This window comes from Rhamphochromis sp. 'chilingali' (assembly GCF_963969265.1).
Source record: "Rhamphochromis sp. 'chilingali' genome assembly, chromosome: 3".
NCBI classification, from domain to species: domain Eukaryota; kingdom Metazoa; phylum Chordata; class Actinopteri; order Cichliformes; family Cichlidae; genus Rhamphochromis; species Rhamphochromis sp. 'chilingali'.
The window spans coordinates 32766790-32794154 of record NC_137931.1 but is presented as its reverse complement, the minus strand read 5'-3'; the positions used below and the strand labels follow the sequence as shown (position 1 = coordinate 32794154).

Below are 27365 nucleotides of genomic sequence, written 5' to 3'. Positions count from 1 at the left end.
TGTATAGTCAGTGATGATGAACCATCTTTAAAGACAGCAAAATTAAGGTTTTATATATCTATTGGACTGTTGGGCTAAGCATGGTGGTTCTAACCTTTACTTATTTTCCGTCTCGTCTTCTTTTGATTGGTCCCTTTAGGGCAGGAATGGATCATCTACCTTACCCACCCTATCCCAAGCACCCTCCTGTTTCTGTATGGTCTTCTGCTTTTTCTATTGCCTGGCAGCTTCTATTTCAGCAACCTTTGTTCACTGTATGCGCTCTCTCTTCCGTGCACATGTCCACACCATCTCAGCCTTGCCTCTCTAACTCTGTAAGCACCTGTCCTGAACTGTCCTTCTGACATGTTTCTAATGCTGTCCATTCTGGTCACTCCCAGTGACCCTTCTCCATCTCAGCCTCCTTTCTTTTTGTCAGCGCTACCATTTCCAAATCATACAAAACAGCTTGTCTCACTAACATCTTGTGAACTTTCTCTATGCATTGTGGGGAATAATTGTTGCACACACTGCCGTCCAGTAGGTGGCGACATGAGCCTTTAGAGTTCTTCTGAGGTTGTCCAATGAAAACACAGGATGAAGAAGAAGCGACACTCCTGCTAGAAGCTTAGTTTGGACTCGGTTATCTTTCATGCAGTCACCTGTGTTTCACTGCCTTCATGTCTGTGAGCTCAGCACGAACTCGCGGTTGGCAAAGCAGGTTAAGTCCAAAATAAAACACGAACAGCGAAGCTGGTTTTGAAATATGCCGGTAGTGTGAGGTTGGCCAGTGTTAGCACGGAGCTAGCTGCTGTTAGTTTGTTTTGCTAACGCTGAGTTAACCCTGCAGGATGGCTGCTGAGCTCTATATCTACTAATGATGCTCAGCAACTAACCTCGGCGTCCGGATTTCGATTTGCAATATATAAATCAAAACATCCGAGTCAGTCCAGTTTCCAGCAGCAGACGCTTGTGCTGGGTTAAACGTTATCAGTGGATGTGAAACCTGAAGCTACCGGCATCCACGGCATGATTCATTCGGTTGTTTGATGGGGATTTTAAGGATCATGATGCTGCCAAAGATCCAGCTTTTGGCTGTTTTGGCATTCGGAGTGGCGATGCTGCTGATCGAGAATCAGATCCAGAAATTGGACGAGTCCAGAGCCAAACTAGGTAAGACCACAGCAAAGGTGGGTTCACCTAGTAACCCAGCTTATTGAGGCTTGAAAACTGCGGCAATGCAACATAGAATTTGTAATTTATAAAAAGTGAAAACATTCGGACAAGTTTTTACCAAAAATTACATTATAGGAAAAAAGTCAGGAGATTTTTAAAACTTAAAAATCATTTACATAACAATGCTGAAAGTCCTCAAACATCGACGTTATTGTGATCAATTTATTTTCATTTTTATTTTCAGTTCAGTTTGGTTTCAGCTAGTTTCCATAGTGGCTTTGCTTATTATTGAATTCAGTGTTTATTATACTCTTTGTTATTATCATCAGATTGTAAGACTGTAAGATAATTTAGAAGAGTAGTGTTTATCAACATAGACATGTGACACACATACATAGATATTACAGTCTCAATAAGCTTATGCACCAAAGCCTCCCCAGGCTAATTGTGTACACGGATTTGACCTAATTGGAAAAGGATAAACCTGAAAACAACGCCAGTATGTTTTAATTTTGATTTTGATGGAAATCCATATTTTTCCACCCATCAGAAGTATATCCCTTCAAGCACAGGGTTTTCCCTGTTTATGTAAATAAATAAATAAAAACTTGGCACCCACCAAAGAATCTTTGGTCATCAACATAAGAATATAATATATAGACATTTTTTTCAAAAGTAATTTTAAACATTTATTGCAGAAAAGTACACACAAGTGATGACAATTTTTTGTAAACTAGCCATGTTGATTCCTTACTGCACAATTACTTCTTTCACTTGTACCTTTCAAATGTGAAAACAGAGTGCAGCCGACACCTGCGCAGACTGCCAGACATTCCACATTAATATTCAGTAAAGATTCCTGGAAACACAGACAAGTTCCATGTTGGGTTACAAGCACAAAACGTCAAGCGTGGTTGAACACAGAAATGCTGCCATGAATCATTTTGTTTGGATCAGAGCTCTGTGAGGCCAAATCATCTACAGCAGGATCTGATCTTCATTTGGCTCTGTGTGTCTGCAAGTTTGAGCTCGTTTCCCAACTTTAGAAGAAATTTGGGACACTGAAAAACGCTGACACTGGAGGCTATATCCGTTTAGAAACCAGAAGATTAGTAGTGGTTTTGTGCAATGGACTTCTAAGATAAACACAAACAGTGTTTTTCATCACTTACTAATAAAGTTTGATTGAAGCGAGCTGTACACGTGTATATCGGGAATATGTGCTCACAGCAAAATGTGAAATAGTGACTTATAATAAATCTTATTAGTTTATATTCAAGGATAATAATTATCACATTTTTTTTGACTAAATTTATTCAGAGGGGATGTGTCGCCCTGGCAACCAAGAAAATTAACCCTGGTCATCCGCATTTTATAAGCCTAATCAAGCAGATGTTGTGGAAGTGATAATTAAGTATTTTAATGTTTAAAATAATACAAATGAATACAATAGAATAGAAGATGTTTCACCTCTCATTTGAGAAGCTTCTTCAGTTTTAAGTCCAAATGGCAGAGGGTCCCAGCTATTTAAGCTGTATTGGGAGTTGTCCCTTAAGAGGGTCGTAGACTCATCACATGAGCCAAGGTATGAAAAAGGGTGTGGGTCATTATTAACAGAGGTATTGGGTGAAACCATTTTAAGACCTTGCCTCACCCTGTCCTGTGACCTATTGAGATCAAGTGACGTGAGTGGGTGTTAAGGTGCTTCGGAAGGGATCTCAACACTGGATTGCGGGTGGCAGACAGTTGGTGTTGGAAGCCACCCCCTCTGTGCACATACAGTGGCTTGCAAAATGAATCAATTTTATTGGAATTCCACGTGAAAGACCAACACAAAGTGGTGTACACGTGAGAAGTGGAACGAAAATCATACATGATTCCAAACATTTTTTACAAATAAATAACTGCAAAGTTCAAGGGGGCCGAATACTTTTGCAAGCCACTGTAGATGGCTCTTTCAGTCCATCTGTCTTCTTTGTCTTTTAGATGCAGATGTACAGCTGAGTCTTGTCCTGTTGAGGTGGCTCTTCCGTGTTGTGCCATGTGTTTATGGACTGGCTCTTTGTTTTCTCCACTGTAGAGGTCTGAGCGCTCCTCGATGCAGAAAACAGCATATATTATGTAGTTTAGTTTTTGTTTAGGAGTTTTGTCCTTGGGAAGAACCAGTGTTTGTCTGAGTGTATTGGTGGGTTTGAGGTATACTGGGATGTCATAGTTGGAGAAGATTCTCCCGAGTTTCTCTGATAAACTTGCTACATAAGAGATAACAATATTGTTCTGTTTGTCATTCATTTTCTCCTTAGTTGGTGTAATATTTTAAGAGCTTTCTTTACCTATGTGTGTTCCCTTTCTTTCCCTTCTGGCTTAGAGGGAATGTTTTTGGCTCAGTGTTGCAGGGTCCTGATTACTTCAAGTTTGTGTTCCAGAGGGTGGTGGGAGTCAAAGAATAGGTACTGATCTGGGTGTGTGGGCTTCCGGTAAACTTCAATGTTGAGGTTTCCTTTCTCTTCAAAGAGGAAGTCCAGTCGCTTTTCTTTCCAAGTGCCTTAAATTTCCATGACCTGGATGACTGAGAACCTACACAGACATTGTGTGCATTCCACAACATATCTGAAGTCATCGCTCATGATTCCACCCTTCTCTCAGTTAATGCCACATTGACGCCCTGCGAGATCAAGGCCAAAACTCATCAATCAAAGATGATTTAAAAGGCTAAAAACACACCCAAATCTGCAAACATAAAATTTCCAACTGAAAAAATCATGATCTTAAATATCAAAAGTTATACTGTATCAAAGTAAAGATGAAAGTAATTAATGCTTACAGGAAATTAACACAGAAAAAATAACTGTACATGTTTTTTTTAGTTTGAATAAACTGTTGAAGTTGTAGTTTCAGTATTTTTATTCCTCAGCCATCAAAGGTTCCCTGAAAATCTTCTGAATTCGATAACAAGAAGTCATATGTGTATCTACTAGGATGCTGAGTAGCACTGACGCCTGCCAGTGTACTTAGTTTAATCTTTTTTCTTGAGAAAGATTTTGTTCCAGATTCGGCTCCATAGCCATCTCAACAGCATTTTGACATTTTTACGTCATACAAAATATGCTTTCAAGCGGCTCTCATTAAATACAAATGCATTAGTTTAACCTCACCACTTACACTGTGCTCAATTTGGACTGCTTTCACTGTCTTTCTTGCTTAAAGACTGGTCTGACTATTTTTTCTTCCATTTAATCAACCCGTAAATAAGTTACCAGGAACACACGCCTAACAGAAAAATATGCACACATCCCATTTTCTTTAATCTTTAATATAAGTGACCATCCATCTGCCTTAAAATGGAGACAAAAGGAACTCAAACAGCCTCCACCCCCCGAGCTTCATCAGCCTTCATCGTGTCAGACAGTAAAGGATTTGCTGGACTGCTGGATGTTGCAGCATACTGAGCGCCACACATCCGGTCTAAGAGACACAAGGCCATTCGCGTAATTGTCTTTAATTAACATTGCAGTGGAGAAAAGAAGAGGGAGAAAACACCTTTAATTATGCCTCCTGTCAATGTTATCATCAAAAGCCTAATTACTTGTTTTGATGTTATTGTGCTTTGAAGGACTTGTTGTTTTCTTTAATTAAGGCATGCTAACTAACAAGCTTCACTGGCCTTATGCCATGTTCCTGTGGGAGGGGAGAATCTCATCTCAGGGTTTATTTCATCTGGCAGCTGCCAGTCTGCTCCTGCTCCTCACTCATTCCAGCTGTTTAGCTAATCAGCAAATACAAAGAAGACGAATAGGAAGACATAAAGGTTAAATAAATCTCTTCGAACAACATCCAACTACCTGGCATGCAAATTGCTCCCTAAAACTACTGACTGACTATTTCATGGTGGTGTGATAAGCTGGAGTGACTGTCCTTTTTTAGTGCTAAATCGAATATTATAATATTGTGCTTATTCAGTTGTGCGCTGTTTAATTAAAATGTTAACAACAGACTGTGTTTACTTGCTTGTTCAGAACGCACCATAGCCAGACACGAGGTGGCCGAAGTAGAGCAGCGTCACAGCGAATACGGGGGTGGGCGGGAAGTTTCGCCGATAGTAGAAAACGACGACACGGTCATCATCTACAACAGAGTGCCCAAAACAGCCAGCACGTCCTTCACTAACATCGCCTACGACCTGTGTGGGAAGAATCGCTTCCACGTTCTGCACATCAACACAACCAAGAACAACCCTGTCATGTCTCTACAAGACCAAGTAAGACTTCACACACTCAGCCAAAATGACAGAGTAACGTTTATTATATTTTGCGCAGGAATACATTTTTAAAGGCTCTGTTTATGCTTCTATACCTAGACAGATCGCAGTGGAGTATTTTCCACTAATGTTTCTTCTGTATCTTAGAAATATTCATTATTGTCCCTCATCTCACTAGGTTGAGCTAACTTTGTTTTTGACATATTTCTGCAACTCTTACATGCTGAAGTCCTAGAGAGAATATTTAAGAATGTGCAATCTTCAGGTCAGAGAAAATGTGTTTTTAAAGTTTTAACATTTAGTATCCTGTTTGCTTCCTTGTTTACTTGCAAGCGATCCCCTTTCCTGCTTTTGTGCCAGTGTTGGCACATTGCTGCATCTCTTATTCTCATTAATAACACTTGTAATAAACAGAGTTGCCAATTTCACGCTATTCTGATGATCCACATCACTCATGAAAAAGGTACTCTGTGGTGGTGGAAGGGAAAATCATCTGCGGCTGTTGTCTGTTAATGAATCCCTCTCTCCGGTGTGTTTGTTTGCACGTTGAAAATAATGAAACCTGATGATATTTTGGTTTGAGAATTGTCTGTGTCTTTCTCCGCATCCTGTTACTCTTAGTGAATGTTTACTGAGAGCAGCTCAGTTCACACAGTGTAAATGCCCTGAAGCTATAGTGGTGTTATTTGTAGTTGCCAAAGTAATATCCTGTCTGCCGTCTCACAACAGGCTCGCACCTACTCACCACCCCCACCTCACGCACGCACGCACGCACACACACACACACACACACACACACACACGTATGAGGGTAAACAACAGTCTGCAGTCCCGTCACGGCCAAGATTCATTTTTACATATGAACACTTTTGTATCAAGTTAAAACATCCAGTCCAGCCAAGGTATGTTTGACTTTGCGATATTTATTAATAGTGTAGGGTGATATTAATCTGTGTATGTTTCAAATGTCATAATTAATTGTCCATAATATTGTCCATGTGTGTAATGTGTTGTGTTTTTATGCTGTTGATCAGTGGCATAATTTACACTAGAAGCTAAAGTTTATAACGTCTAAGGCGTTTAGTTATTTAATAGTTTAGATCAGTGGTCCCCAATCTTTTTTGCGCCAACAAAATAAAATGATACGACCAAGACAAAAACGGTGGTATTTGTAAATATAATAATAAACGCAAATTCACAGTGTAATTGTGTAACTTTATTAGCAGCGTCCTCCTGAAATGCAACTAACATCCTCCTCTCTGCCCCTTAATGCTCTCTGGTCGCTATGGTAACACGTAAATACTTCTTTCAAAATAAGACAGAAGTACAACAACGGGAAAAGACCCAGGGAAACAGAGTTAACGATAAAAACCCTGAAAACCATAGATTTCACACCCGAGCCTCAACTCTCGCGGCCCGGTACTGGTCCGTGGCCCGGGGGTTGGGGACCGCTGGTTTAGACTGGTGGTTCTCAAAGGGTGTACCCTAAAGCAAGTCCAAGGGGCCTCATTAATCAAAGAGTGGATGGGCTCCATATTAAGCGTGACAAAAATAGTTTGAGCAAATAAAAGGCAGATTTTAAAAAGGTACATATTCCACTTTGTAAATAATAATAATAGTCCATCTGGGAATGTATCTACACCAGCCTCATATCTAAACCTCTTTATGTTTACCACCCTCATTCCACAAATGGTCAAAGCACCCCATGAATATCTATGGATCATATTTAGGTTGGTGTTCATTGGTTCTTCTTACTGCAGTGATGTGTGTCACCGTAATTTGGTGAGTGTATTTTATTTGAGTTGGTGCATTATAATAAAAACATCTATTACCAGGCAGTGGATATGTGCAGGTGGTGATGATATGCAGGTGAGAGCTGCCACTGCGCATCCAGTGTATTCGTGGAGAGGCCATGTTTGCAGAATCTGAAAGAAAACTTAACATCATCCTGGTCATTTATACAGTTAAATACTGATGGAACCAACTGACCCTAACATTCTTCAGTGCTCTCAAATTTTCTGAAATTCATTACGGTAATTTGTCTTTCAAGGTAATAAGCATCATATATAAGGCAAACCAGACTTTCCTGAACCCTGCCACCAGCTTGATATCAACCCGCAGTCCAGTTGCCTTCTCTCTGCTCTGAAGGTGGTGGATGTGATAGGGAGATGGTGTAATACATATTAGACTGTTTTTATTAGGTTAGATTTGGTTTATATTTATCAACACTGCTGGTTTTGGTGTCTGTGATGAAATACATTTATAAGCGATGCGTTATATGCTAAGAGTGTTTACATATTGTGATTCAGCACGTCACCGTCTGCGTCGCCAGTATGTTTGCAGTCTTTCTGTCATGCTTGGTTTTATAACTCCAACTGTGGGCTGTTGTATACTGAATACTGTTCATACAAGCAGATATGATTGCAAATGTGAATGAGGTCTTGTGTTGTGCCTTGGGCACAAAAAGTCCCTGAACTTCAGATTAGCTTAGTGTTTGTTTGCTTCTGTTTTGTTTTCCTGACTGCAGCATTCAAGAACCAGTTTTATTCCAGAAGATTTCAATATTCCCATCACCCTGTTTCCCTGTGGGCTTGATATGCTGTGGTATAATTCTGTATGTGTCCTTACATTTCACTTTTCTGTAATAAAGTTTTGTTCACATCTAAATCTGTCTTTCTTAACCCTCTCAAAGTTTTTGGCCTTGTTTGCTCTCCTCAGCATTTGGTCACAGATGCTGCTCGTCCTCTCAGCATGTAAACGGCCTTTCTTTGACAGTATTCTTTCTATTTAGAGGCTTTTGTTCTCTATTTAGAAAATTCTATGAATCTATGAAGTAATTTTCAGTGATTTGTGCTTTGGTTCCACCTGATCCACTTTCCAGTGTTTTAGTGCTCCATGTGCAGTTTCCTTAGAAACCTTTTAGTAGACACACAATTTAATCATCTTCATTTCATCCGAACACTGTTTGAACACAATGTTACAGCTTAAGGAACCTTTTATACAGACGTCGGTGCCAGAATTTGATTGAAATAATTTTTTTAATGTTACCAGATTATGTGCCTTATTTAAGTAAGAACTTCTTTTCAAGCTTACATAAACACATTTTAAGTAATCTCAGAGTTTTAGATCATTACGTTATCATCATGTAATGTGTACACCATTAATACTCATGTTTCATTTCTGTAGTATCTTTATGATAAAGAATTTCTGTACTCCAGTTTCCTCCCACAAGCTGAAGACACGCATGTTAGATCAGAGTGAGATTGTGTCTCTCTATGTTAGCCGTTCAGTGGACTGACAGACGACCTGTTCGGTATGTATCCTGCCTCTGTGACAGCTGGGTTAGGCTCAAGCCCTCTAAATTGGATAAGTGGTTTAGAAAATGGATGGACATTAGCTACTTAACGCTTGTTTTTACTTTGACATTCTACTTTGAACTTCTTCTCCTTAAACGGCAGCTTTTGTGACTCATCCAGACCAAAAACATGCATGGATAAATATTCTGTCCATTCAGTGGCGCAGTGTAAGAGGAAAGACTCTGTCAAGGATGTTTTAGTGACTGGAGCTGTATGTGAAATTCAAGTGCTCAAAATCTGCAGCTTGTTCAGAGCTTGTGCTTGAAAACAGACGAAGAAGTGACAGGCATGTACTTCTTTGGGATTCACCTGCATGTTATAACAGCGTTTTGACCTACAGGGCTCCACCCTGTCACATGACCAAAAATTATTAGTATTTATTATTCATTATCAAAATGTGTTCCAGTTATAAATATGAATGCAAATGCTCATTTGTTCATTGGGAAGGGTTGACACTTTTGCTGTATTTGAACTCTGCGCTGTAACTGAGTAAAGTTTGTAGCAACATGTAGCACAAACATTTCTGTTGTGGCTCCGTTTCCCCGCGGCTCCGTAATTAGTTTCCATTATCTTTGTCTCCAGGTGCGCTTTGTCAGGAACGTCACCTCATGGAGAGAGATGAAGCCCGGCTTCTACCACGGCCATGTAGCTTATCTGGACTTCTCAAAGTAAGGCCCTTCATTTCCTGTAATACCATTAATATCCAGATTAGTTACAAACAGCCAGCAGAGCAGATAAAGGGAGGTCACGTATTGATCGCTAACATGTGCTTTAGTGTTGATTAATGGCATTGTTGTCCTTATCTCCCCTGACACTATCATCTCTGTGATCACAGGTAATTATTCTAATGGTCTAAGTGTTTCTCAGTGAGAGAGATTCGGTTAACTTGCACTCTCACTCCCTGATGCTGCTCCATGCTTTCACTAGGGAGAATATGCTTTTTGAATGCAATAAAATTCAGCAGCACAGCTTCATGTGCTGCTGCAGTGAAGTATAAATTAAGTCTCGAAAGATTTTAAAGAATGTGCCCTCCCTTTTCTTTTTGTTCAGACATGGCATGAAAGGTAAACCACTGTACATCAATGTGGTGCGTGATCCCATAGAGCGCCTTGTATCGTACTACTATTTTTTACGTTTTGGAGATGACTACAGACCAGGCCTTCGACGAAGGAAACAAGGAGACAAGAAGGTGCTTCTTTTACAGCTTGCATCCTTTTCGAATGACCTGTTTTTTGTCTGGATAATACAATGACAAGCGTTTCGCATTGTGTTTCAGACCTTTGATGAGTGTGTGTCATCAGGTGGGTCTGACTGTGCTCCGGAGAAACTGTGGTTGCAGATCCCTTTCTTCTGTGGTCACTATTCAGAGTGCTGGTGAGTGGGCTGCACCTGACAGCCCGATCATTCTCTTTCTCTGAACTGCTACAACTCCTGTTTAGGCTGCTAGCTTAGCATCAACGGGATGCAGCAGTGGCGCAGGGCAGAAGTCGTTTCGAAGGGACAAAATGGGAAATACAAATAAATGTAGAGAGGGTGCATGTCCAGCATGTCCCGGGTCATGCCACAGGGCGTCCTCCCGATGGGACATCCCCAGAACACGTCAGCCAGGAGCCACCCTTGTCAGATGCCTAAACCACTTCAAATGACTCCTTTCAAAGTGAGGAATAGTGGCTCTACTCTGAGGGCCTACCAGATGGCTGAACTCATCACCCTGTCTCTAAGGGAGACGCCAGCCACCCTTTGAGGAAAGCAAATTTCTGCCACTTGTATATATGATCTCATTCTTTCAGCCACTACCCAAAGCTCGTGACCGTAGATGAGGGTAGGAATGTAGATCGGCCGGTAAATACAGAGCTTTGCCTTTACACTCAGCTCTCTCTTCACCACGACGGACCCAATCCGTCTGTCGATCGCCCGCTCCCATCAATTGTGAGCTTCAGAGGACCATGGCTTCAGACTTGGAGTTGCTCATTCCCACTGCTTCACACTCAGCTGCGAACTGCTTCAGTGCGAGCTGGAGGCCACCACCTGACGAAGCCATCAGAACCAAGGTTCAAGGTTCAAGGTTCTTTATTTGTCACATGCATAGTTATACAAGTATAACACACAGTGAAATGTAGCCTGACACGCTCCCCGACATGTGCAAAAATTGGGGGGGGGGGTGTAGAGGAAGAACATTTTATATATATATATATATATTAGGGGTGCAACGATACACAAAATTCACGGTTCGGCGATACTTTGGTGTCACGGTTCGATATTTTTTCGATACAAAAAAAATGTTCATGCATTTTTTATTTGTCATTTATTAAAATTATAAATATATATTTTAACTCAAAAGTACAGTTTTTAAATTTAACCCTAACCCTTGTGCGTGTTTTTTATTTTGACAGCGAATGCGCACCTGCGGACCACTTATGTGCAGCCCTGGTTATTTAGCTCATCATATTGCAGCCACAGAAATTCTTTTGTCCATGAAACCATAAAGCTGCACTTTCTTTTTGCCTTATAGTCTGATTTGTCATAACTTCTCCGTTTTGTGGTAAGCTTTTATTTGGCTGTCACTTCTTCACCCTGACCTGTCTTATTTGGCTCAGCAGAACTGAAATGCTTTTACACATGCACTCACATAAGCTCAGCTGCGGGAGATTTCACTTGTCATGTTTGCATAGTAAGCTAACGATTAATAAGACGATGTCAGAGGAATTGGTGCACAAATTATCATCACTCACAGATCAGTGCTGTCACTCTCTATACACAGTTCGCAGGATTGCAAAGTGAAAGCAAAAAAACAAGCGCAAATTCAAACGCGATTTCAATATGTCACATATTGACAGTGGCTCACCGATGCCAATGACATAATTACCCAGCTACATTTCTGAAAGAATGCAAAAGCATTGACCTTTATTTTTCCTACAATAGCCCGACGGGCAGGGAAGAGATAGATTTTGGTAGCCCGACTGAAAAAATCGCTAGCTCCAGGACGTCGGGCTAGCGATATTGCGAGCCCTGTATCTGATTGAGGAATCACTCATCTTTGGAAAAGAGAGTTTATTACAGAGAAATGGCTCTTTCCAAAATAAAAGCTATACTATCCGCTTCTTCTGGGCTATATTCTCAGCAGCATAAGGAGAATCATGTGCTAACAGCTGTCTAAATGACTCGGCTAAAGTTAGTAGCATGCTTGTTGTTTTTGTTTTTGCACTAGGATGATGTCGGCGTAAATGTGCAGTCATATTCGTTGTGTTCCCACTAGTGCTTTCAGGTTAATCTCGTTGAAATGACCTTAACGCCACAACACGGCAAATCTCCGTTAACGAGCTACCGCCGATCGCTCCGTGCATGGGGCTAGACGGCCAACACTTAACGAGCTAACTGCGCTAACACACTAGTTCACACCAATGTAATTGAGCATTGCATGGCACATCCAACATACTGTTTTACTTTAGTCCATGACTCGCTTACCTTCAGGGTCATACGTCACATGAAAACCAAAATAATTCCAAACGCCAGATCTGAATGAGGTTCAATTTGCCTGTTACAAGGAGAGCTTAACTTCTGTCTCGCTAGCTTGCCCTGCGCTCTTCCTTCTGACTATGCTGTCTGTGTTGAGCGCTCAGTGAATCTGCATTCGACTACTCCGCCTAGGCTGCACTGTCGAGCCTAGGCGGAGTAGTCGAATGCAGATTCACTGAGCGCTCAACACAGACAGCATCGCCAGAAGGAAAATTGATAAAATAAATTACAAATGTTGTATTGCTCGATACATATGCGTACCGAACCGAAAGCACTGTATTGAACGGTTCAATATCGATACAAATATCGTTGCACCCCTAATATATATATATATATATATATGTATGTATGTGTATGTATATATATATATATATATATGTGTGTGTGTGTGTGTGTGTGTGTGTGTGTGTGTATACATATATATATATATAAAACACCCAGCACGCCCCTGCGGGCGGTTTATCCTTCAAGCTCGGGTCCTCTACCAGAGGCCTGGGAGCTTGAGGGTCCTGCGCAGTATCTTAGCTGTTCCCAGGACTGCGCTCTTCTGGACAGAGATCTCCGATGTTATTCCCGGGATCTGCTGGAGCCACTCGCCTAGCTTGGGAGTCACCGCACCTAGTGCTCCGATTACCACGGGGACCACCGTTACCTTCACCCTCCACATCCTCTCGAGCTCTTCTCTGAGCCCTTGGTATTTCTCCAGCTTCTCGTGTTCCTTCTTCCTGATATTGCTGTCATTCGGAACCGCTACATCGATCACTACGGCCGTCTTCTTCTGTTTGTCTACCACCACTATGTCCGGTTGGTTAGCCACCACCATTTTGTCCGTCTGTATCTGGAAGTCCCACAGAATCTTAGCTCGGTCATTCTCCACCACCCTTGGGGGCATCTCCCATTTTGACCTCGGGACTTCCAGGTTATACTCGGCACAGATGTTCCTGTACACTATGCCGGCCACTTGGTTATGGCGTTCCATGTATGCCTTGCCTGCTAGCATCTTGCACCCTGCTGTTATGTGCTGGATTGTCTCTGGGGCATCTTTACACAGCCTGCACCTGGGGTCTTGCCTGGTGTGATAGACCCCAGCCTCTATGGATCTTGTGCTCAGAGCTTGTTCCTGTGCTGCCATGATTAGTGCCTCTGTGCTGTCTTTCAGTCCAGCTTTGTCCAGCCACTGGTAGGATTTCTGGATATCAGCCACCTCCTCTATCTGCCGGTGGTACATACCGTGCAGGGGCCTGTCCTTCCATGATGGTTCCTCGTCTCCCTCCTCTTTCTTGGGTTTCTGCTGCCTGAGGTATTCACTGAGCACTCGGTCAGTTGGGGCCATCTTCCCAATGTATTCTTGGATGTTCGTTGTCTCATCCTGGACTGTGGTGCTGACACTCACCAGTCCCCGGCCCCCTTCCTTCCGCTTAGCGTACAGCCTCAGGGTGCTGGACTTGGGGTGAAACCCTCCATGCATGGTAAGGAGCTTTCTTGTCTTTATGTCAGTGGCTTCTATCTCCTCCTTTGGCCAGCCTATTACCCCAGCAGGGTACCTGATCACGGGTAGGGCGTACGTGTTGATGGCCCGGATCTTGTTCTTACCATTCAGCTGACTCCTCAGGACTTGCCTGACCCTCTGCAGGTACTTGGTGGTTGCAGCTTTTCTAGCGGCCTCTTCATGGTTCCCATTCGCCTGCGGGATCCCCAAGTACTTGTAACTGTCCTCTATGTCTGCAATGTTGCCTTCTGGTAGTTCAATCCCCTCAGTTCTGACTACCTTCCCTCTCTTTGTTACCATCCGGCTACACTTCTCCAGTCCGAACGACATTCCAATGTCATTGCTGTATAGCCTGGTAGTGTGGATCAGTGAATCGATGTCTCGTTCACTCTTGGCATACAGCTTGATGTCATCCATGTACAGGAGGTGGCTGACAACTGCTCCGTTCCGTAGTCGGTATCCGTAGCCAGTCTTGTTAATGATCTCACTGAGGGGGTTCAGGCCTATGCAGAACAGCAGTGGGGACAGAGCATCTCCTTGGTAGATCCCGCACTTGATGGTGACTTGTGCTATGGGCTTGGAGTTGGCCTCTAGTGTTGTACGCCACATCCCCATTGAGTTCCTGATGAAGGCTCTTAGGGTCCCATTGATCTTGTACAATTCTAGGCATTCCAGTATCCAGCTGTGGGGCATTGAGTCATAGGCCTTCTTGTAATCAATCCAGGCAGTGCACAGGTTGGTCAGTCTGGTCTTGCAGTCTCGGCTGATTGTTCTGTCTACCAGTAGCTGGTGTTTTGCGCCTCTGGTATTCTTGCCAGAGTGTGTGTGTGTGTGTGTGTGTGTGTGTATACATATATATATATATATATATATATATATATATATATATATATATATATATATATATATATATATACATATACACTGGGTGAATGTGCAGTAGTAGCAGCAAGCAGGTGAATTCTGTACATTAATATGAATAGACATCTGACTATTTTACAGGAAACATCATCTGCGAAAAGCAGAGATGAGATTCTGAGATCGCCCAAGTGAAAGCCTTCCACCACTTGGCTACGCCTAGAAATTCTGTCCCCTAAAAATTATGAAAAGCATCAGTGACAAAGGCGGAGTCCAACACCCACCTGGAAACGAGTCCAACTTATTGCCGGCTATACGGACCAAGCTCTTGCAAGGATCAAATGGCTCGTGGCAATGGGCCAGAAGCCCTATACTTCCGAGGCACTTTCCACAGAAGACTCAGAGGGACACGGTAAAACGCCTTCTTCAGAGTCCACAAAACACATGTAGACTGGTTGTGCAAACTCCTGTGTACCCTCAAGTAATCTCGAGAGGGTAAAGAGCTGGTCCAGTGTTCCGTGAAAAGGACGCAAACCACATATTTCCTCCTGTATCCGAGGTTCAGCTAACGGACAGACTCTCCTTTCCAGCACCCTGGCATAGATTTCCCTGGGGAGGCTGAGGACTGTGATCCCTCTATAGTTGGAGCACACTGTCCAGTTTCCTCTTCTTAAAGATCCATTCCAGAGGTATGGCCTCTAACCTCCAACAACATTGTAGAGGCATTGATAACCAAGACAGCCTTGCAGCATTGCCTCTACCAGGCATTCTTAGCGCACCTTCACTATACCTTTAGGGGCCCGCAGGTCTCTCCAGTATCATCCCCTGCCACAGGGTCCAACACACCACCAGGTGGTGATCAGTTGACAGTTCAGCACCTCTCTTCACCCAAGTGTCCAGAACATACTGCTGCAGATCTGATGATACATTTACAAAATTGATGATCAACCTGTGGCCTAGGGTGTCGTGATGCCACGTGCACTTATGGATACGCTAGGGTTCAGATCTGGGAGGCCGTTCCTCCCTTCACGCCCCTTCAGGTCTCACTGTCGTTGTTGACATGAGCGTTCAAGTCTCCAAGTGAGACGACGGAGCCCCCAGGTGGAACACCCTCAAGCACTCCACCCACGGATACCAAGAAGGTCTGGTACTCTAAACTGTCGTTCGGGGCATAAGGGCAAACGAAAGGGAAACAGGCTCAGGGAACCAAACCCTCCTGTTCACTGGGAAAAACTCCAACATAGTGGCAGCAAGCTGAAGGGGTACTGAAATACTCGTCCCTGGTAACCCTATCCCGGGCAGCGTGAGCTGTTTCCTAGATCTTTCACTCATAGGGGTTCTTGAATCGCTATTTGTCTGCTCCCTCACCCAGAGATAGCCCCTGGGACACACAAACCCCTCCAACACGAATAAGGTAGTGAGTCATGGAGGAGTGTCATTACATCTTAATAGAATCTTAATGTAAGGATTAATTGAATGTAATGTAATTAACTATCTACTAAAGTGTAATTCACTGTCAGTGTCTGTTATAAAATGTTAGATGACTGTTTTGAATTAGTCGCAGTGTGACAATTTATTCTTTCTCCAAGCTGAGTGAAAGAAAAGGCTCCATCTGTTGTTTGTAAACAGTGATGAGGATATGGTATAGTTCTGTTTGGGGTTTTTTTCTCCTCACTAATCACATATTACACAGACGATGTAAACAGCACATATATAGATATATAGTCCACAATCTGTGTACTCAGACTCATTAGTGACTGAACAGCCTGTGGCAGAAGCAGTATTTATATATGTCCAACCTAGGATCTTCTCATTAAAGCCTCCCTATCCTCCAAAAGAAGAAAAACATTCATCATTCATCCTCATAACCCTCAAATGTCTTTTGAAAGCCAAAGACAGATTTTTTTTTGTCAGCATTATTCTAAAATTTCACCTCAACAATAGGAATATGTATATTTTTAGCTTTTTGTACAGTGAAATTAGAAATGTGACTAAAATCATAATTACTCATCTGTTATAAAAAGAAGGAAAAAAACTTGTGTACAGTTTGGAAATGACTTTGAATTCCCTTTGGAGATTATTTTGATTATTTTCAAATAAATAATAAATAAACTGAGTCATTCATTTTCATTATTAGGAATTAAACAGTAAATGAGTGTGATCACAGTAACCTTGTTACTAATGCATGCAGTTTGACATTTTTCCTTTCATGTAGTCATTTTCTTTTAATGATCAGCATTCCTGGACATTGTGCTCCTTAAATGCAACAACGGCTTTGCTCATCACTGAGAAAATTTAGAGTTTGCTGGAAGAGAGCTAGCATGAAAATAAGAACGGCAGAATTCAAGAAAGCTGCTCAGTCTTTGCATAATACCCACCTATCGCTAGGGAGTATTGTGCAGTGATGTCAAAGACGTAGATAAGTAACAGAAGAAAAGCCTGGCCTTCAGATGAGGCGATCCAAATTAAACTCACTCACACTGTGATCTCCGTTTCTTGTGCAGGAACGCGGGCAGTAGATGGGCTCTGGAACAGGCCAAATACAACCTGGTAAACGAGTACCTGTTAGTGGGAGTAACGGAGGAACTCGAGGACTTCATCATGATCCTGGAGGCAGCACTCCCACGCTTCTTTAAGGGAGCCACAGATCTCTACAGAACAGGTAGCAACAAAACACAATTTCATACTGTTACTTCTTATTTGTGGCTGTGATGCCCTTAAAACGAGCCCTGTCAGTACTGGAGTTACTTTTATATGACGAATCCTTTTCCTGGTCTCAATTTACACTTAACTGACTGAATGCTTTTTTAGTAGAGCAGTAACAACATGCTACCTGGAATCATTAAACCTTCTTGTGTTCCTCCAGGAAAGAAATCCCACCTTAGGAAGACCACAGAGAAGAAGCCCCCCACCAAAGAGACAATAGCCAAGTTGCAGCAGTCAAACATCTGGAAAATCGAAAATGAATTTTACGAGTTTGCACTTGAACAGTTTCAGTTTGTGCGTGCCCACGCCGTCAGGGAAAAAGACGGAGAACTCTTTGTCCTTGCACAGAGCTTCTTCTATGAAAAGATCTACCCCAAAGTGAACTAAAAGTGTCAACAGAAAAGCATTAACAAAGCTGCACAGGGACAAGTCGTGTACACTGGGAAAGTACGAGACATTAAGCAGTGCTGGTTTCACTGGGGTCTAGTTGGGAAATCCTTTCAGACACTGTGGTGAAATTTCTACTTTTTTTATTGCTAGAGCAGCTGTTGAGAAAACGAAGGTGTCAGTCTATACTGTGAGAAAGAATTTCCCAAACCTTAAGACAAGAAGAGTTTTTTACCATGTTTGATGTTTGGGTGGACTTTCAAAATAAAAGCAGGAAACCTCAACTACTTCAGCAGCTTCAAAACAGTGTTTAGTGCAGATGGTCACGGCTACATTCCTACATGCTGTGTTAACATGTTTTTGGACCAAATTGTAGCAAAAGAAAACAGATTGGATCATTGCATCCTTTGGTGCGTGACTGGTAATTTTTTATTCCACTGAGATCTTCTCAATTTTTACATGTTTCACACATTATTTCAGTGATTTATCACAGATATTAATGTGCATGTTTTTTCTTAAAAGACAGCTGCTGTTCTTTTGGGTTTTTTTAGTCTGAAAGGACAACCTGGAGTAGGAGAAAGGTACTAATGACTAACAGCTGGAATGTTTGAGTACAGTACTACTGCAAGCAAGAAGAAACTGATAGTGCCTTTATATTAATGTATAGAACATTTCTTTAATATTATTTTTCCTCTGATCCCACATTCACTTTCCTTTTATTTTGGCGCATTGCTTCTATGATTACTGTTGTTTTCCACTCTCCACAGTAACACTCTGAATATAAACAAATAACTGCAAGTTTGTGTGATGAATTTTGTGAATAAGTTTGGTTGGCTTTTAAAAGGTGATTTACTTGTTTTATGCAACTTTCACCAAATGATACAGTATGAAATGACTTCGACATACCCAGGATATATTTCACACACTGTAACAGTGGCAATCGAGCTATAAGCAGTAACACAAAAGTGTTGATAAACTCCATCCAAGCTATGAGCACGTTCATATGAAAGGGGTGTTGGCTGTGTGCCTGAGATGTAGACAAGTCCACTGACAGCAGAGCGAGGGATTTTTACAAAGGAAGATAAAACTATAACATTACAGTAGCATGAAGAAATTACACAAATAACACACGTTGAAAGTGGCACAGCTGCTGCAGACACATCAGCAGTATGAGTGTCTTGAACAGCAAAAGCTCTGTGTAAATGTTTATGGACTTTGGATGGTAAAGCTAGAAAGGAGAAAGGAGCTGCTGTATTAATGAAATGCCAGGAAAGAAAGCTGCAAAAATGCAGACTGTGAAAGTTGACTGTGTATTAATACTGGAGACATTGATTATTTCATTAAAATTGATATTTATATGAGTTTAAGATAGTTTTAGAATTAAAATCTATTAAAAATTTATGTCCAGAAAATGATATGCTTCATTTTAGGATCATGCATTCAGGGGCATGGAACAGTTGAGATTAAAATTCTTTGCAGCCAGTAAGCAAGAAAAAGAAGGAAAAAAAAATCAAGGTTCACCTAAATTCACTTAATACTTGTGTATATAAAGGATTTTTCCATGGTTTTTCAATTGTATTCTTTGGTAATGTGGTTATTGTGGATTAGTGGATAATACTAACTTTCCACTCTCCACTTCTGGCGTAGAACCGATGGTTTTTTCCCCTAATTGCATATTTAGAAACTGGCATCTTGGAGCAGCCATTTGACTGCATTAACAGCTGGATCACTATCTGGGGATATTCGCCAGGTGAATGAATCAGTTCAGTTTTATTTTTATAGTGTGACCTGACAACAGTCACCTCAGTCTGCTATTCTGCATCAGTGTAGTTTTATAGACAAATGAATGGACGAGACCCCACGAGCCAAATTTGGCGTCAGTGGAAAGAAAAAACCTATTTTTAGCAGGAAGAAACCTCCAGGAGAACCTGGCTCGGGGAGGAGCAGGTATCAACTGCATGGGTGGGTTGGGTGATGAGTAGAGTGTAGTGACATTCACAGTCGCATTAATAGGAATTTGCGTTAAATTAGATATTTGAGAGTTTCGCAGCCAAATGTTTTGCAGAATCCATCAGCATACAGTTTCAAATACTCTGTATGCTTTATGTACCTTCATTCTATTGGATCAGGGATAGTATGGATATTGGATAGAAATATGTTTGAGCTTTAAACATGTTAAACCCATACAAGAGAGGTTCAGAAATAACTGGATCCTTAGCTACTAAATTTTTTAGTAGAGAACTCTGTCATTTCACCTGACTCCAACTTGATTTGGAGGAAGGAAAAATGTAATTGTCCACATACTTATGGTCTGGACTGTACTTGTGGACAATCCAACCTGTTTTTGCACCCTTTTTAGATCCGTTACAGTGATTTACATGAGCCCAGTAACTCTTGACTCTATTTCTCGTCTTTTGGCTCCATAATTACAGAATAATTGCCTCGCTATATCTTACTCAACAGGGAGCACTTAACCACTGAAACCGTGAAATAACACACTGGGACGGGATGATCTGCTGAAGTCAGCTGTATTACCAACTCTTGCCTCCTCTCTGATGGGAGAATAGGCAGTGGGGAGGGGAAGTGTCTGTGGGGGGAGAGCACTACCATGCTCCACCAGTCCACAGCCTGTTCCTGTGTCTGCACAGAGACGAGCACAAAGGCCCCAACCCACATTTGATGCTTTGTGGCCATGGACACAAGGAGAGGCTTCCTGTCTCAGAAAATAGAACTCAATTAACAGTTTTGCTGCAGGCATATTGGAACATTGTTTCATTAATGAGATGAATATAGTCTGATAATTACTTCATCTCAATTAGGAAAAAAGGCTACACTCTATATTGATTGTGCCTGATGAGCTTGAAGGTTAATTAGGAACACGATTTTTCAAAAGTCTATGCTGCTCTTGTAGCTGTTTGTGGTTGACATTCTGGTTTAAAGCAGGTCTTCCCATCACAATAAGACCACTTCATTTGTTTCGTTTAGCAAAAATAACCTGCTCTTCCTTAACCTTGAAGCCAGCCTGTGTTCTAAGCACTCTGATCCACAAGAGGGAGCCGTGGTGCTGCTGAAAACCTGCACATAGCAGCATGGGTTCTTGGACTGACTGCAACGCTTCAACAGGCCCACATTAATGCACCTGTGCAAAGCCAAATGGAACAAACTAACAGTGCATTACCATTAACAATACAAATTACACCATTAGGAACACTTGGCTCACAGGCCTAGTGACGGCTATAAATAGTTTCACTTGGTCTTGGACAATTTGTGCCGTACTTGCATAATGACGGCACTCAAATTAATTCAGGATGTGTGACTGAAGTTCCCTGCAAACAGGAACACGTTGGGCTTTTTTTAGTGGTTTGTCTCTTCCTTTGCAAGAAGAACTGATCAGCAGCTTTGATATAAGTGAAATGATCTAATGTATGCACAATAATGACCTCTTTTTGTCAATGGAAGTTGGCTGGACCTCTCCAAATGGCCCTCTGGATTGGCTTTGAAGCCTTTTTCAGCAGACCATAGGAGACCCAGCACAGTTTTTGCAGCTAGCTGACCTCAAAGTGGTTTCACTACTGCTCCATAAAACAAACAGAGCAGAGCAGAGGCAGCTTGACTGCCCCTCGCTGGGACTGTGGACAGGACCTTAAAGCGCTTGGCCAAAGGGGACCATTATGTGTACTACTTCTCTCTGTGTTTTATGTAAATGCGCCACGCTGCAGTGGAAGGTAAAATTAAGCCAGCATGTCAGAGGCTCTGGGCCAAGAAAACCTCAAGTGTCCCTGATATTTTACTGGAGCCTGGTGCAGATGATAGATTGTAGTTGATGGGAGGCAGAGAAAATGATGGAGGCCATCATCATCATAAAGCATCGCCAGACTCATCCATTAATGCTTTCTTGCCTTCTGGCCTGTTACTCATTGACATTTCATGATGTGAAAAGGATAGTTGAACAAGACAAAGACTCTTCAGCCACACTAGCAGCTATTTGAGGCTACACAGATAGTTTACCCCCTCCAGTATCAGCATTACATTTAAGACACGGGGCTAAGCATCCATTTCTATGGAGGAGAAGTACATGGTAATGTTTGGGGAAACTCACAAACTGCTTGCCTGAAAACACTTATGTGATCCTAAAATACACCAATAACCATCACACTAAATATATTGTGTCAACGCAAAAAAAAAAAAAAAAAAGATCTTACTCAAACTGTTGAATGCCATGAAATTTCCTTTCACCCCTGTATCATCAGACCAGAATTTCTGTGCTGTGGTTCATCACCAAACACGTGCTAAAATGAAAAGTATTCCCGTCAGCAACAGTGTTGTCTAAGGAGAAAATATCAGTATGCTACACAAACTGAAATGGTGAACATGACTACGGTGAACACTGTACTGTTTATCATAGACTTAACTGGCTATAGGTATGAATGTGATCATAGACGGTTGGCTGACTCTGTGCATTAGCCCTGTGACAGACTGGCAATGTGTCCGGGGCGTACGCTGCCTCTGTGACACTGAACTGGATAAGCAGAAGAAAATGGATGAATGAAGGGATGCAAAACATTGACATAACTACTGTGACATCAATCACAGTAAGAAATACCATTTATCTTGCTGGTGGCCTCTAATGAGGATCATAAATTACAAAATTATCATGATGTTGCATTTAATAAGGCCTCGAATCAGTAATTTAAACCTTAGTCATCAGAAAAGCAAAAAGGTTGTTCTCTATTATATTTACCTGGACGTCTTTTTCCAACCATGAGTCGCCCCCTGCTGGCTGTAGAAAGAATGTCGCTTTACCACAGTCTTGGACTAGCCTCACTATTTAGACTTGGAAGAACCAGTTTGATTTGGGTATTTGTTTTTTGTTTTTTTAAATATCTTCTTTGGAGTAAATTGTATTTAAGTGTGCTTTTCATCACACAGAAAGACTTTTTAAACGTTTTGAAATGAATTCCAAAAAAAAGTCCACCCATTATCTTCCACATCCAAAGACGGCTCATGGTGGCAGCAGGCTAAGCATGGTAATCAAGACATCCTTTTACTCTGGCCACACTTTCCATTTCCTCCCGGGGGATCCTGAGGCATTCTCAAGCCAGATGAGAAATATAATCTCTCCAGCAGGTTCTGGGTCTACCCCGGGGTCTCTTCCTAGTTGGCCATCCCAGAACACATCCAAAGGGACATGCCCAGGCTGCTCCACACCCCAAAACTATGCCTGGCACCCATCTCTTGGTGAGGGCTCCAGTTTTCCACTCCCGAGTGAGGTTAACTAGCTCTAAGAACTGTGTTTCATTGGGCTTTTCTGAATTGCTCTTTGTCTGGTCCCTACCCTGGGACTTATTTGGCATGGGAGATCCTACCTGGAGCTATTGCTCCAGACAATACAGCTCCCAGGATGACAGGAACAAGCAAATGTCTCCTACTGTGGTGTCAGTGAGAAAATATAGTAAGTGCTGATCAAAACAGGACATCATTGTTTTGTGTTACTCATGTTTTACTTATACAAGAGCGTTGCCAATTACGGACCATCAGTGCTTTGAGCTAAATGCTAGCATCAGTATGTTGCAATCGAGCCTGATGTCATTACTCTAGCAGGTGACAGGGAAGGGAAGGCGTGTAGAGAATGGATGCTGTGTGCATCAAACAAAATGTTCTTTCATCCAGATGGTTGGAGGAGTCTTTGAGGGTTTCAGAAATTCTTTCAGAACAGCAATAACTCTTGGTGAATACCCCAAACTTTTTAAATATCACCAGTAATAGACGTTTAGCTCTGTGAAGAAAATAATCACTTGTCACTGCCATTGTCCTTAAAATAAAAGACATTTAGCTACTGAGTATAGGACCCAAGAAGTTTGGAGCGAGAGACGTTGTACGGATTAAAAGTCAGGAGGTCTCGGTCTCTGGTGCTTCAGGTTTGACCATTTTTCTTTTTAGTTTTATTTAAGTCTCATCATATCTCACTGTGGGTCTGTTTAGGGGTGACGTGGTAGCTCAGCTGCTCTACCTCTTTGGTCCACACTGAAATTTATGTTTCTTTGTTTTATTGCTGATAACATGATGCAATAAATGATGATGCAATAAAAGAAATGATTCAGGACATTTAATCTAATTTGACAGAAATACCAATCCTCTATCGAGTGATTGATAGAGCAATGGCTGGATTAAATTGAATCAGATAAAAGGTCTATCATTTGCCTGGTGGTGATGCTTTGACCTTTGCTTTAGCAAGAGGCTCTCTAAGGTTGTTAGAGTTCATTCCGAGGCAGACATCAAACTTTCGAAAATTTAATAAAAAGCACAAAGTTGGAATAACCTGGAGGAAAAGTCTGGGGGATCACCAAAGTAGGGTTCAGCCTCTAAGGGCAATGTACCAAACATAATGGCAATATATGTAATAGCTTTGGAGATATTGGTTAATTGGCTAATGAGCTGTGACTGTCAACTCAGGAAATCATCAACATTCGATGACAGTTTGCTCCACGCAGACCCAAAAGGCCCCTAAAGTATCAGCAGGCACAGAAACACTCACCTCTAATGGAAATCCATTAACCAAGATCCGGTGACTGTAGAGGCCATTTGACTACGGTGATCTCATTGTCATGTTCAAGACACCAGTTTCAGATGATCCGACCTTTGTGCAGCGAGTATTATCCTGCTGGGTAAGTAGAAGATGGGTGTACTGTGGTTACAAAGGGATGGACATGGTCAGCAGCATTACTCAGGTAGGCTGATTTCCTTAAACAACACTTAGTTAGATATACGGGGCTCAAAGTATGCAAAAAAGTATGCACAGAAGGCCGGATGGATCCATGCTTTTAATGTTGTTCGTGCCAAGTTCGGACCCTGCAATCTGAATGACCAGGGATCGGTTTTGTAATCTTATATTGTCTAGTTTTGGCAAACCTGTGTGAATCCTAGCCTCATTTTAATATTCTTAGCTGACAGAAGTGGCAGTCTGTGTGGTCGTCTGCTGCTGTAGAACATCTGCTTCAAGGTTCAACCTACTGCGTGTTCAGAGATGCTCTCTCCTGCATACCTTGGTTCTAACATGTGGTTATTTGAGTTACTGCTGAATTCCTATCACCTTGAAGCAGTCTGGCCATTCTCCTCTGAGCTCTGGCATCAATAGGTCATTGTCATTTTTCTGACTACTCTTTGTAAACACTACGGATGCATGTGTAGGATGAGCAGATGAGCAGTTTCTGAAATACTCACACCAGCCTGTCTGACAACAGTGGAGTTGCTGCCCATGTAATTGGCAGATGAGATATTTGCAATAACAAGCAGTTGAACATTGGACTGACTGAAATAGCCAGTGAGTGTATGTGTTACTAAAGTGAAAACTGTGAGGGACTAGTACTACTGAAGTCAACTGCAATCCATCTAATACTTGCTGAAATATTAAAAACCCAAATGTCCCCCATGGTGACACAAAAAATGATTATTCTCCTCTGGGGACTCTTCATATAGCATGCTGTTAACATGGTTTAAAGTACAGCTCTCACACACACCTCTCTACGGTAATCTATGCAAACATACCGCTTGTTAAACAGGCAATGGCTATGCGCCTTTTTATAGATAAACTTGTAACATTTAAAATTGTATTGTAATAAAGATCAGAGTAAAAAAGATTTAATCAGGATCATTTCTGTCATTTACATGTTGAAGTACATAAACTAATTCTTAATGGACATTATGAGCCAGTGAGCACAACAGGGAGGTTGACCCCATACAGGAAACTCTCTGATACTCTTAATTAGATTGCTGTATTGTAGTTTGACCTTGGTGGAAGACACTCTACACTGCTCCATCTCTCTCTCCCCCTCCCTCCCTCTCCGTCTTTCTCTTGCTCTTGGTTGTGCCGGCAGGCTGAGAGAACATTGTGGAGCATGGGCATTTTCTCCTGGAGGGTAGGAGAGAAATGCAATCAGCAATTCAATCGTGGCCATTGTGTAGCAGTGCTGATGAGCTTTGCAGAGTAGATAATGGATTAAATTATTTATCCCCCCTCCTCCTCCTCCTCAGTGCTCATTGTTGCCTCCTCTTTGTGCTGCTACAGCGGTACACAGACGTAGGTTGAAGGCCTCGATCACTCCCTGCCTTTCATAGATCTAATTTTTCTAATTAGCGCCTGAATGAAGAACGGTCTCTCCCCCTTTTTACCTCCTGCTTCCACTGTGCCGTTCATTGTCAGATGCATTCCATGAGGTGAGCATGTGAACCTATCAGCGTTCAATTCAATGCCAGAGAATATCACTGTACCACCACATCGCCATCAGTCCTCCCCATACTCCTCTTATTGAACCGCTAAGTGATTTTGATAATAACCTAATCAAGGACAGTTTCTTTAAATGAGTGAATTAGACTGCAGCAGCTGAGCACTAGCTGATCTGAGATCTGTTACCAAAATGCCTCAGTGTTTTCATTTAGCTGGCGATGATACGGAGGCTCCTGGATTCACACTGAACCATAGACAAACATGTAAACAATGGCCACCAGCTGTCTTTATCCACAGTTTTCAAACCAATGTAACCTGCTACTCATTGCTTTCAGTCTAACAATGAAAACTCTAACGTGCTCTCATTTTTAACAGTGCAATTAAAATCTCAAACATCTCCCAAAACATGTAAAAAATTAAACAAAAATCAAAGTTGCATAAATGCTTTAAAATCAAGTGAGTCACAAGAGAACAGAATTGAGTGATTGAACCATTTAGAAAGCTTTAAACTTTTTTAAATGAATCAACGGAAGTTCTAAAATCAACAAAAGCCAGTAAAATCGTATCAGACGGGTAGAAGAAGAAAAAGGAACTACAGTAAATCATACTGTTTGATACTAAATAAATATTTTCACATTAATCTCAAAGTAATAGCTAAAATGAAGCAAAAAAGATTAAGAAGTTTTTTAAAAAAAACTTCACATAGTCAGATAATTTAACTGTGATATTTCTTGGCGCACTGAGTTGTAGTTTAGACCTTTCAGAAAAAATTTTATATAGAGTAAATCTTTCATACAAAACATATCAGCTGCCGCCACGGTGTTTGTACCTTTGTTTCTTTTAAATCAGACACAGTCATAATGGATGAATGTGTAGACCTGGGGCGTTTTCAGCCAACAATAACACTGGCTTTGCAAAGTACAACCAGAATTCACAGTGATATGAAGTCCCATCATTTGGCTAGCATAAAACCCATTTAAAATGTAGTCACCAGGAAAACAAGAGGTGGCTTCACTTTTTTTGTGCATGTGTGTGCTTCCGTCACATCACTGCAGAAATCTTTTAATTCAGCCACATTGCAGAGGTTTGGGTATGGACAGCATGTTTAAAGTTGGACCAAAGCATCTCAATCAGAAAGTTTTGAAGATCTAAGTCCAGATTTGACTTCAGTCATCCATTCCATTGCATTTATGCATCCGTTGCATAGACCAGGTGTGCTTAAGCTTGAGAGCATTAAGTGATATTACGTCAGGATTTTCTGGTACAGAGCAGAATTCATAGTTCCATCATTTAGAGCAAGCTAAAGCAGCCCAAGACCATCAGACTACAACCAGTGTTGGTTAAGTTACTTGAAAAAAGTAATCAGTAACTAATTACTGATTACTTCCCCCAAAAAGTAATCCCGTTACTTTACTG

General features: G+C 41.6%; 1 protein-coding gene across 1 annotated transcript; it reads left to right on the top strand.

The window, feature by feature from the left end:
• Nucleotides 1-570: 570 nt before the first annotated feature.
• Nucleotides 571-19065, top strand: hs2st1b (heparan sulfate 2-O-sulfotransferase 1b). Its single transcript, XM_080879132.1, has 7 exons — nucleotides 571-1152; nucleotides 5172-5413; nucleotides 9352-9437; nucleotides 9820-9958; nucleotides 10046-10143; nucleotides 17137-17294; nucleotides 17499-19065. Exons 1-7 carry the CDS (start codon nucleotides 1029-1031, stop codon nucleotides 17723-17725), a joined length of 1074 nt encoding a protein of 357 aa, XP_080735258.1. The 5' UTR covers nucleotides 571-1028; the 3' UTR covers nucleotides 17726-19065.
• The last annotated feature ends 8300 nt before the right edge of the window (nucleotides 19066-27365 follow it).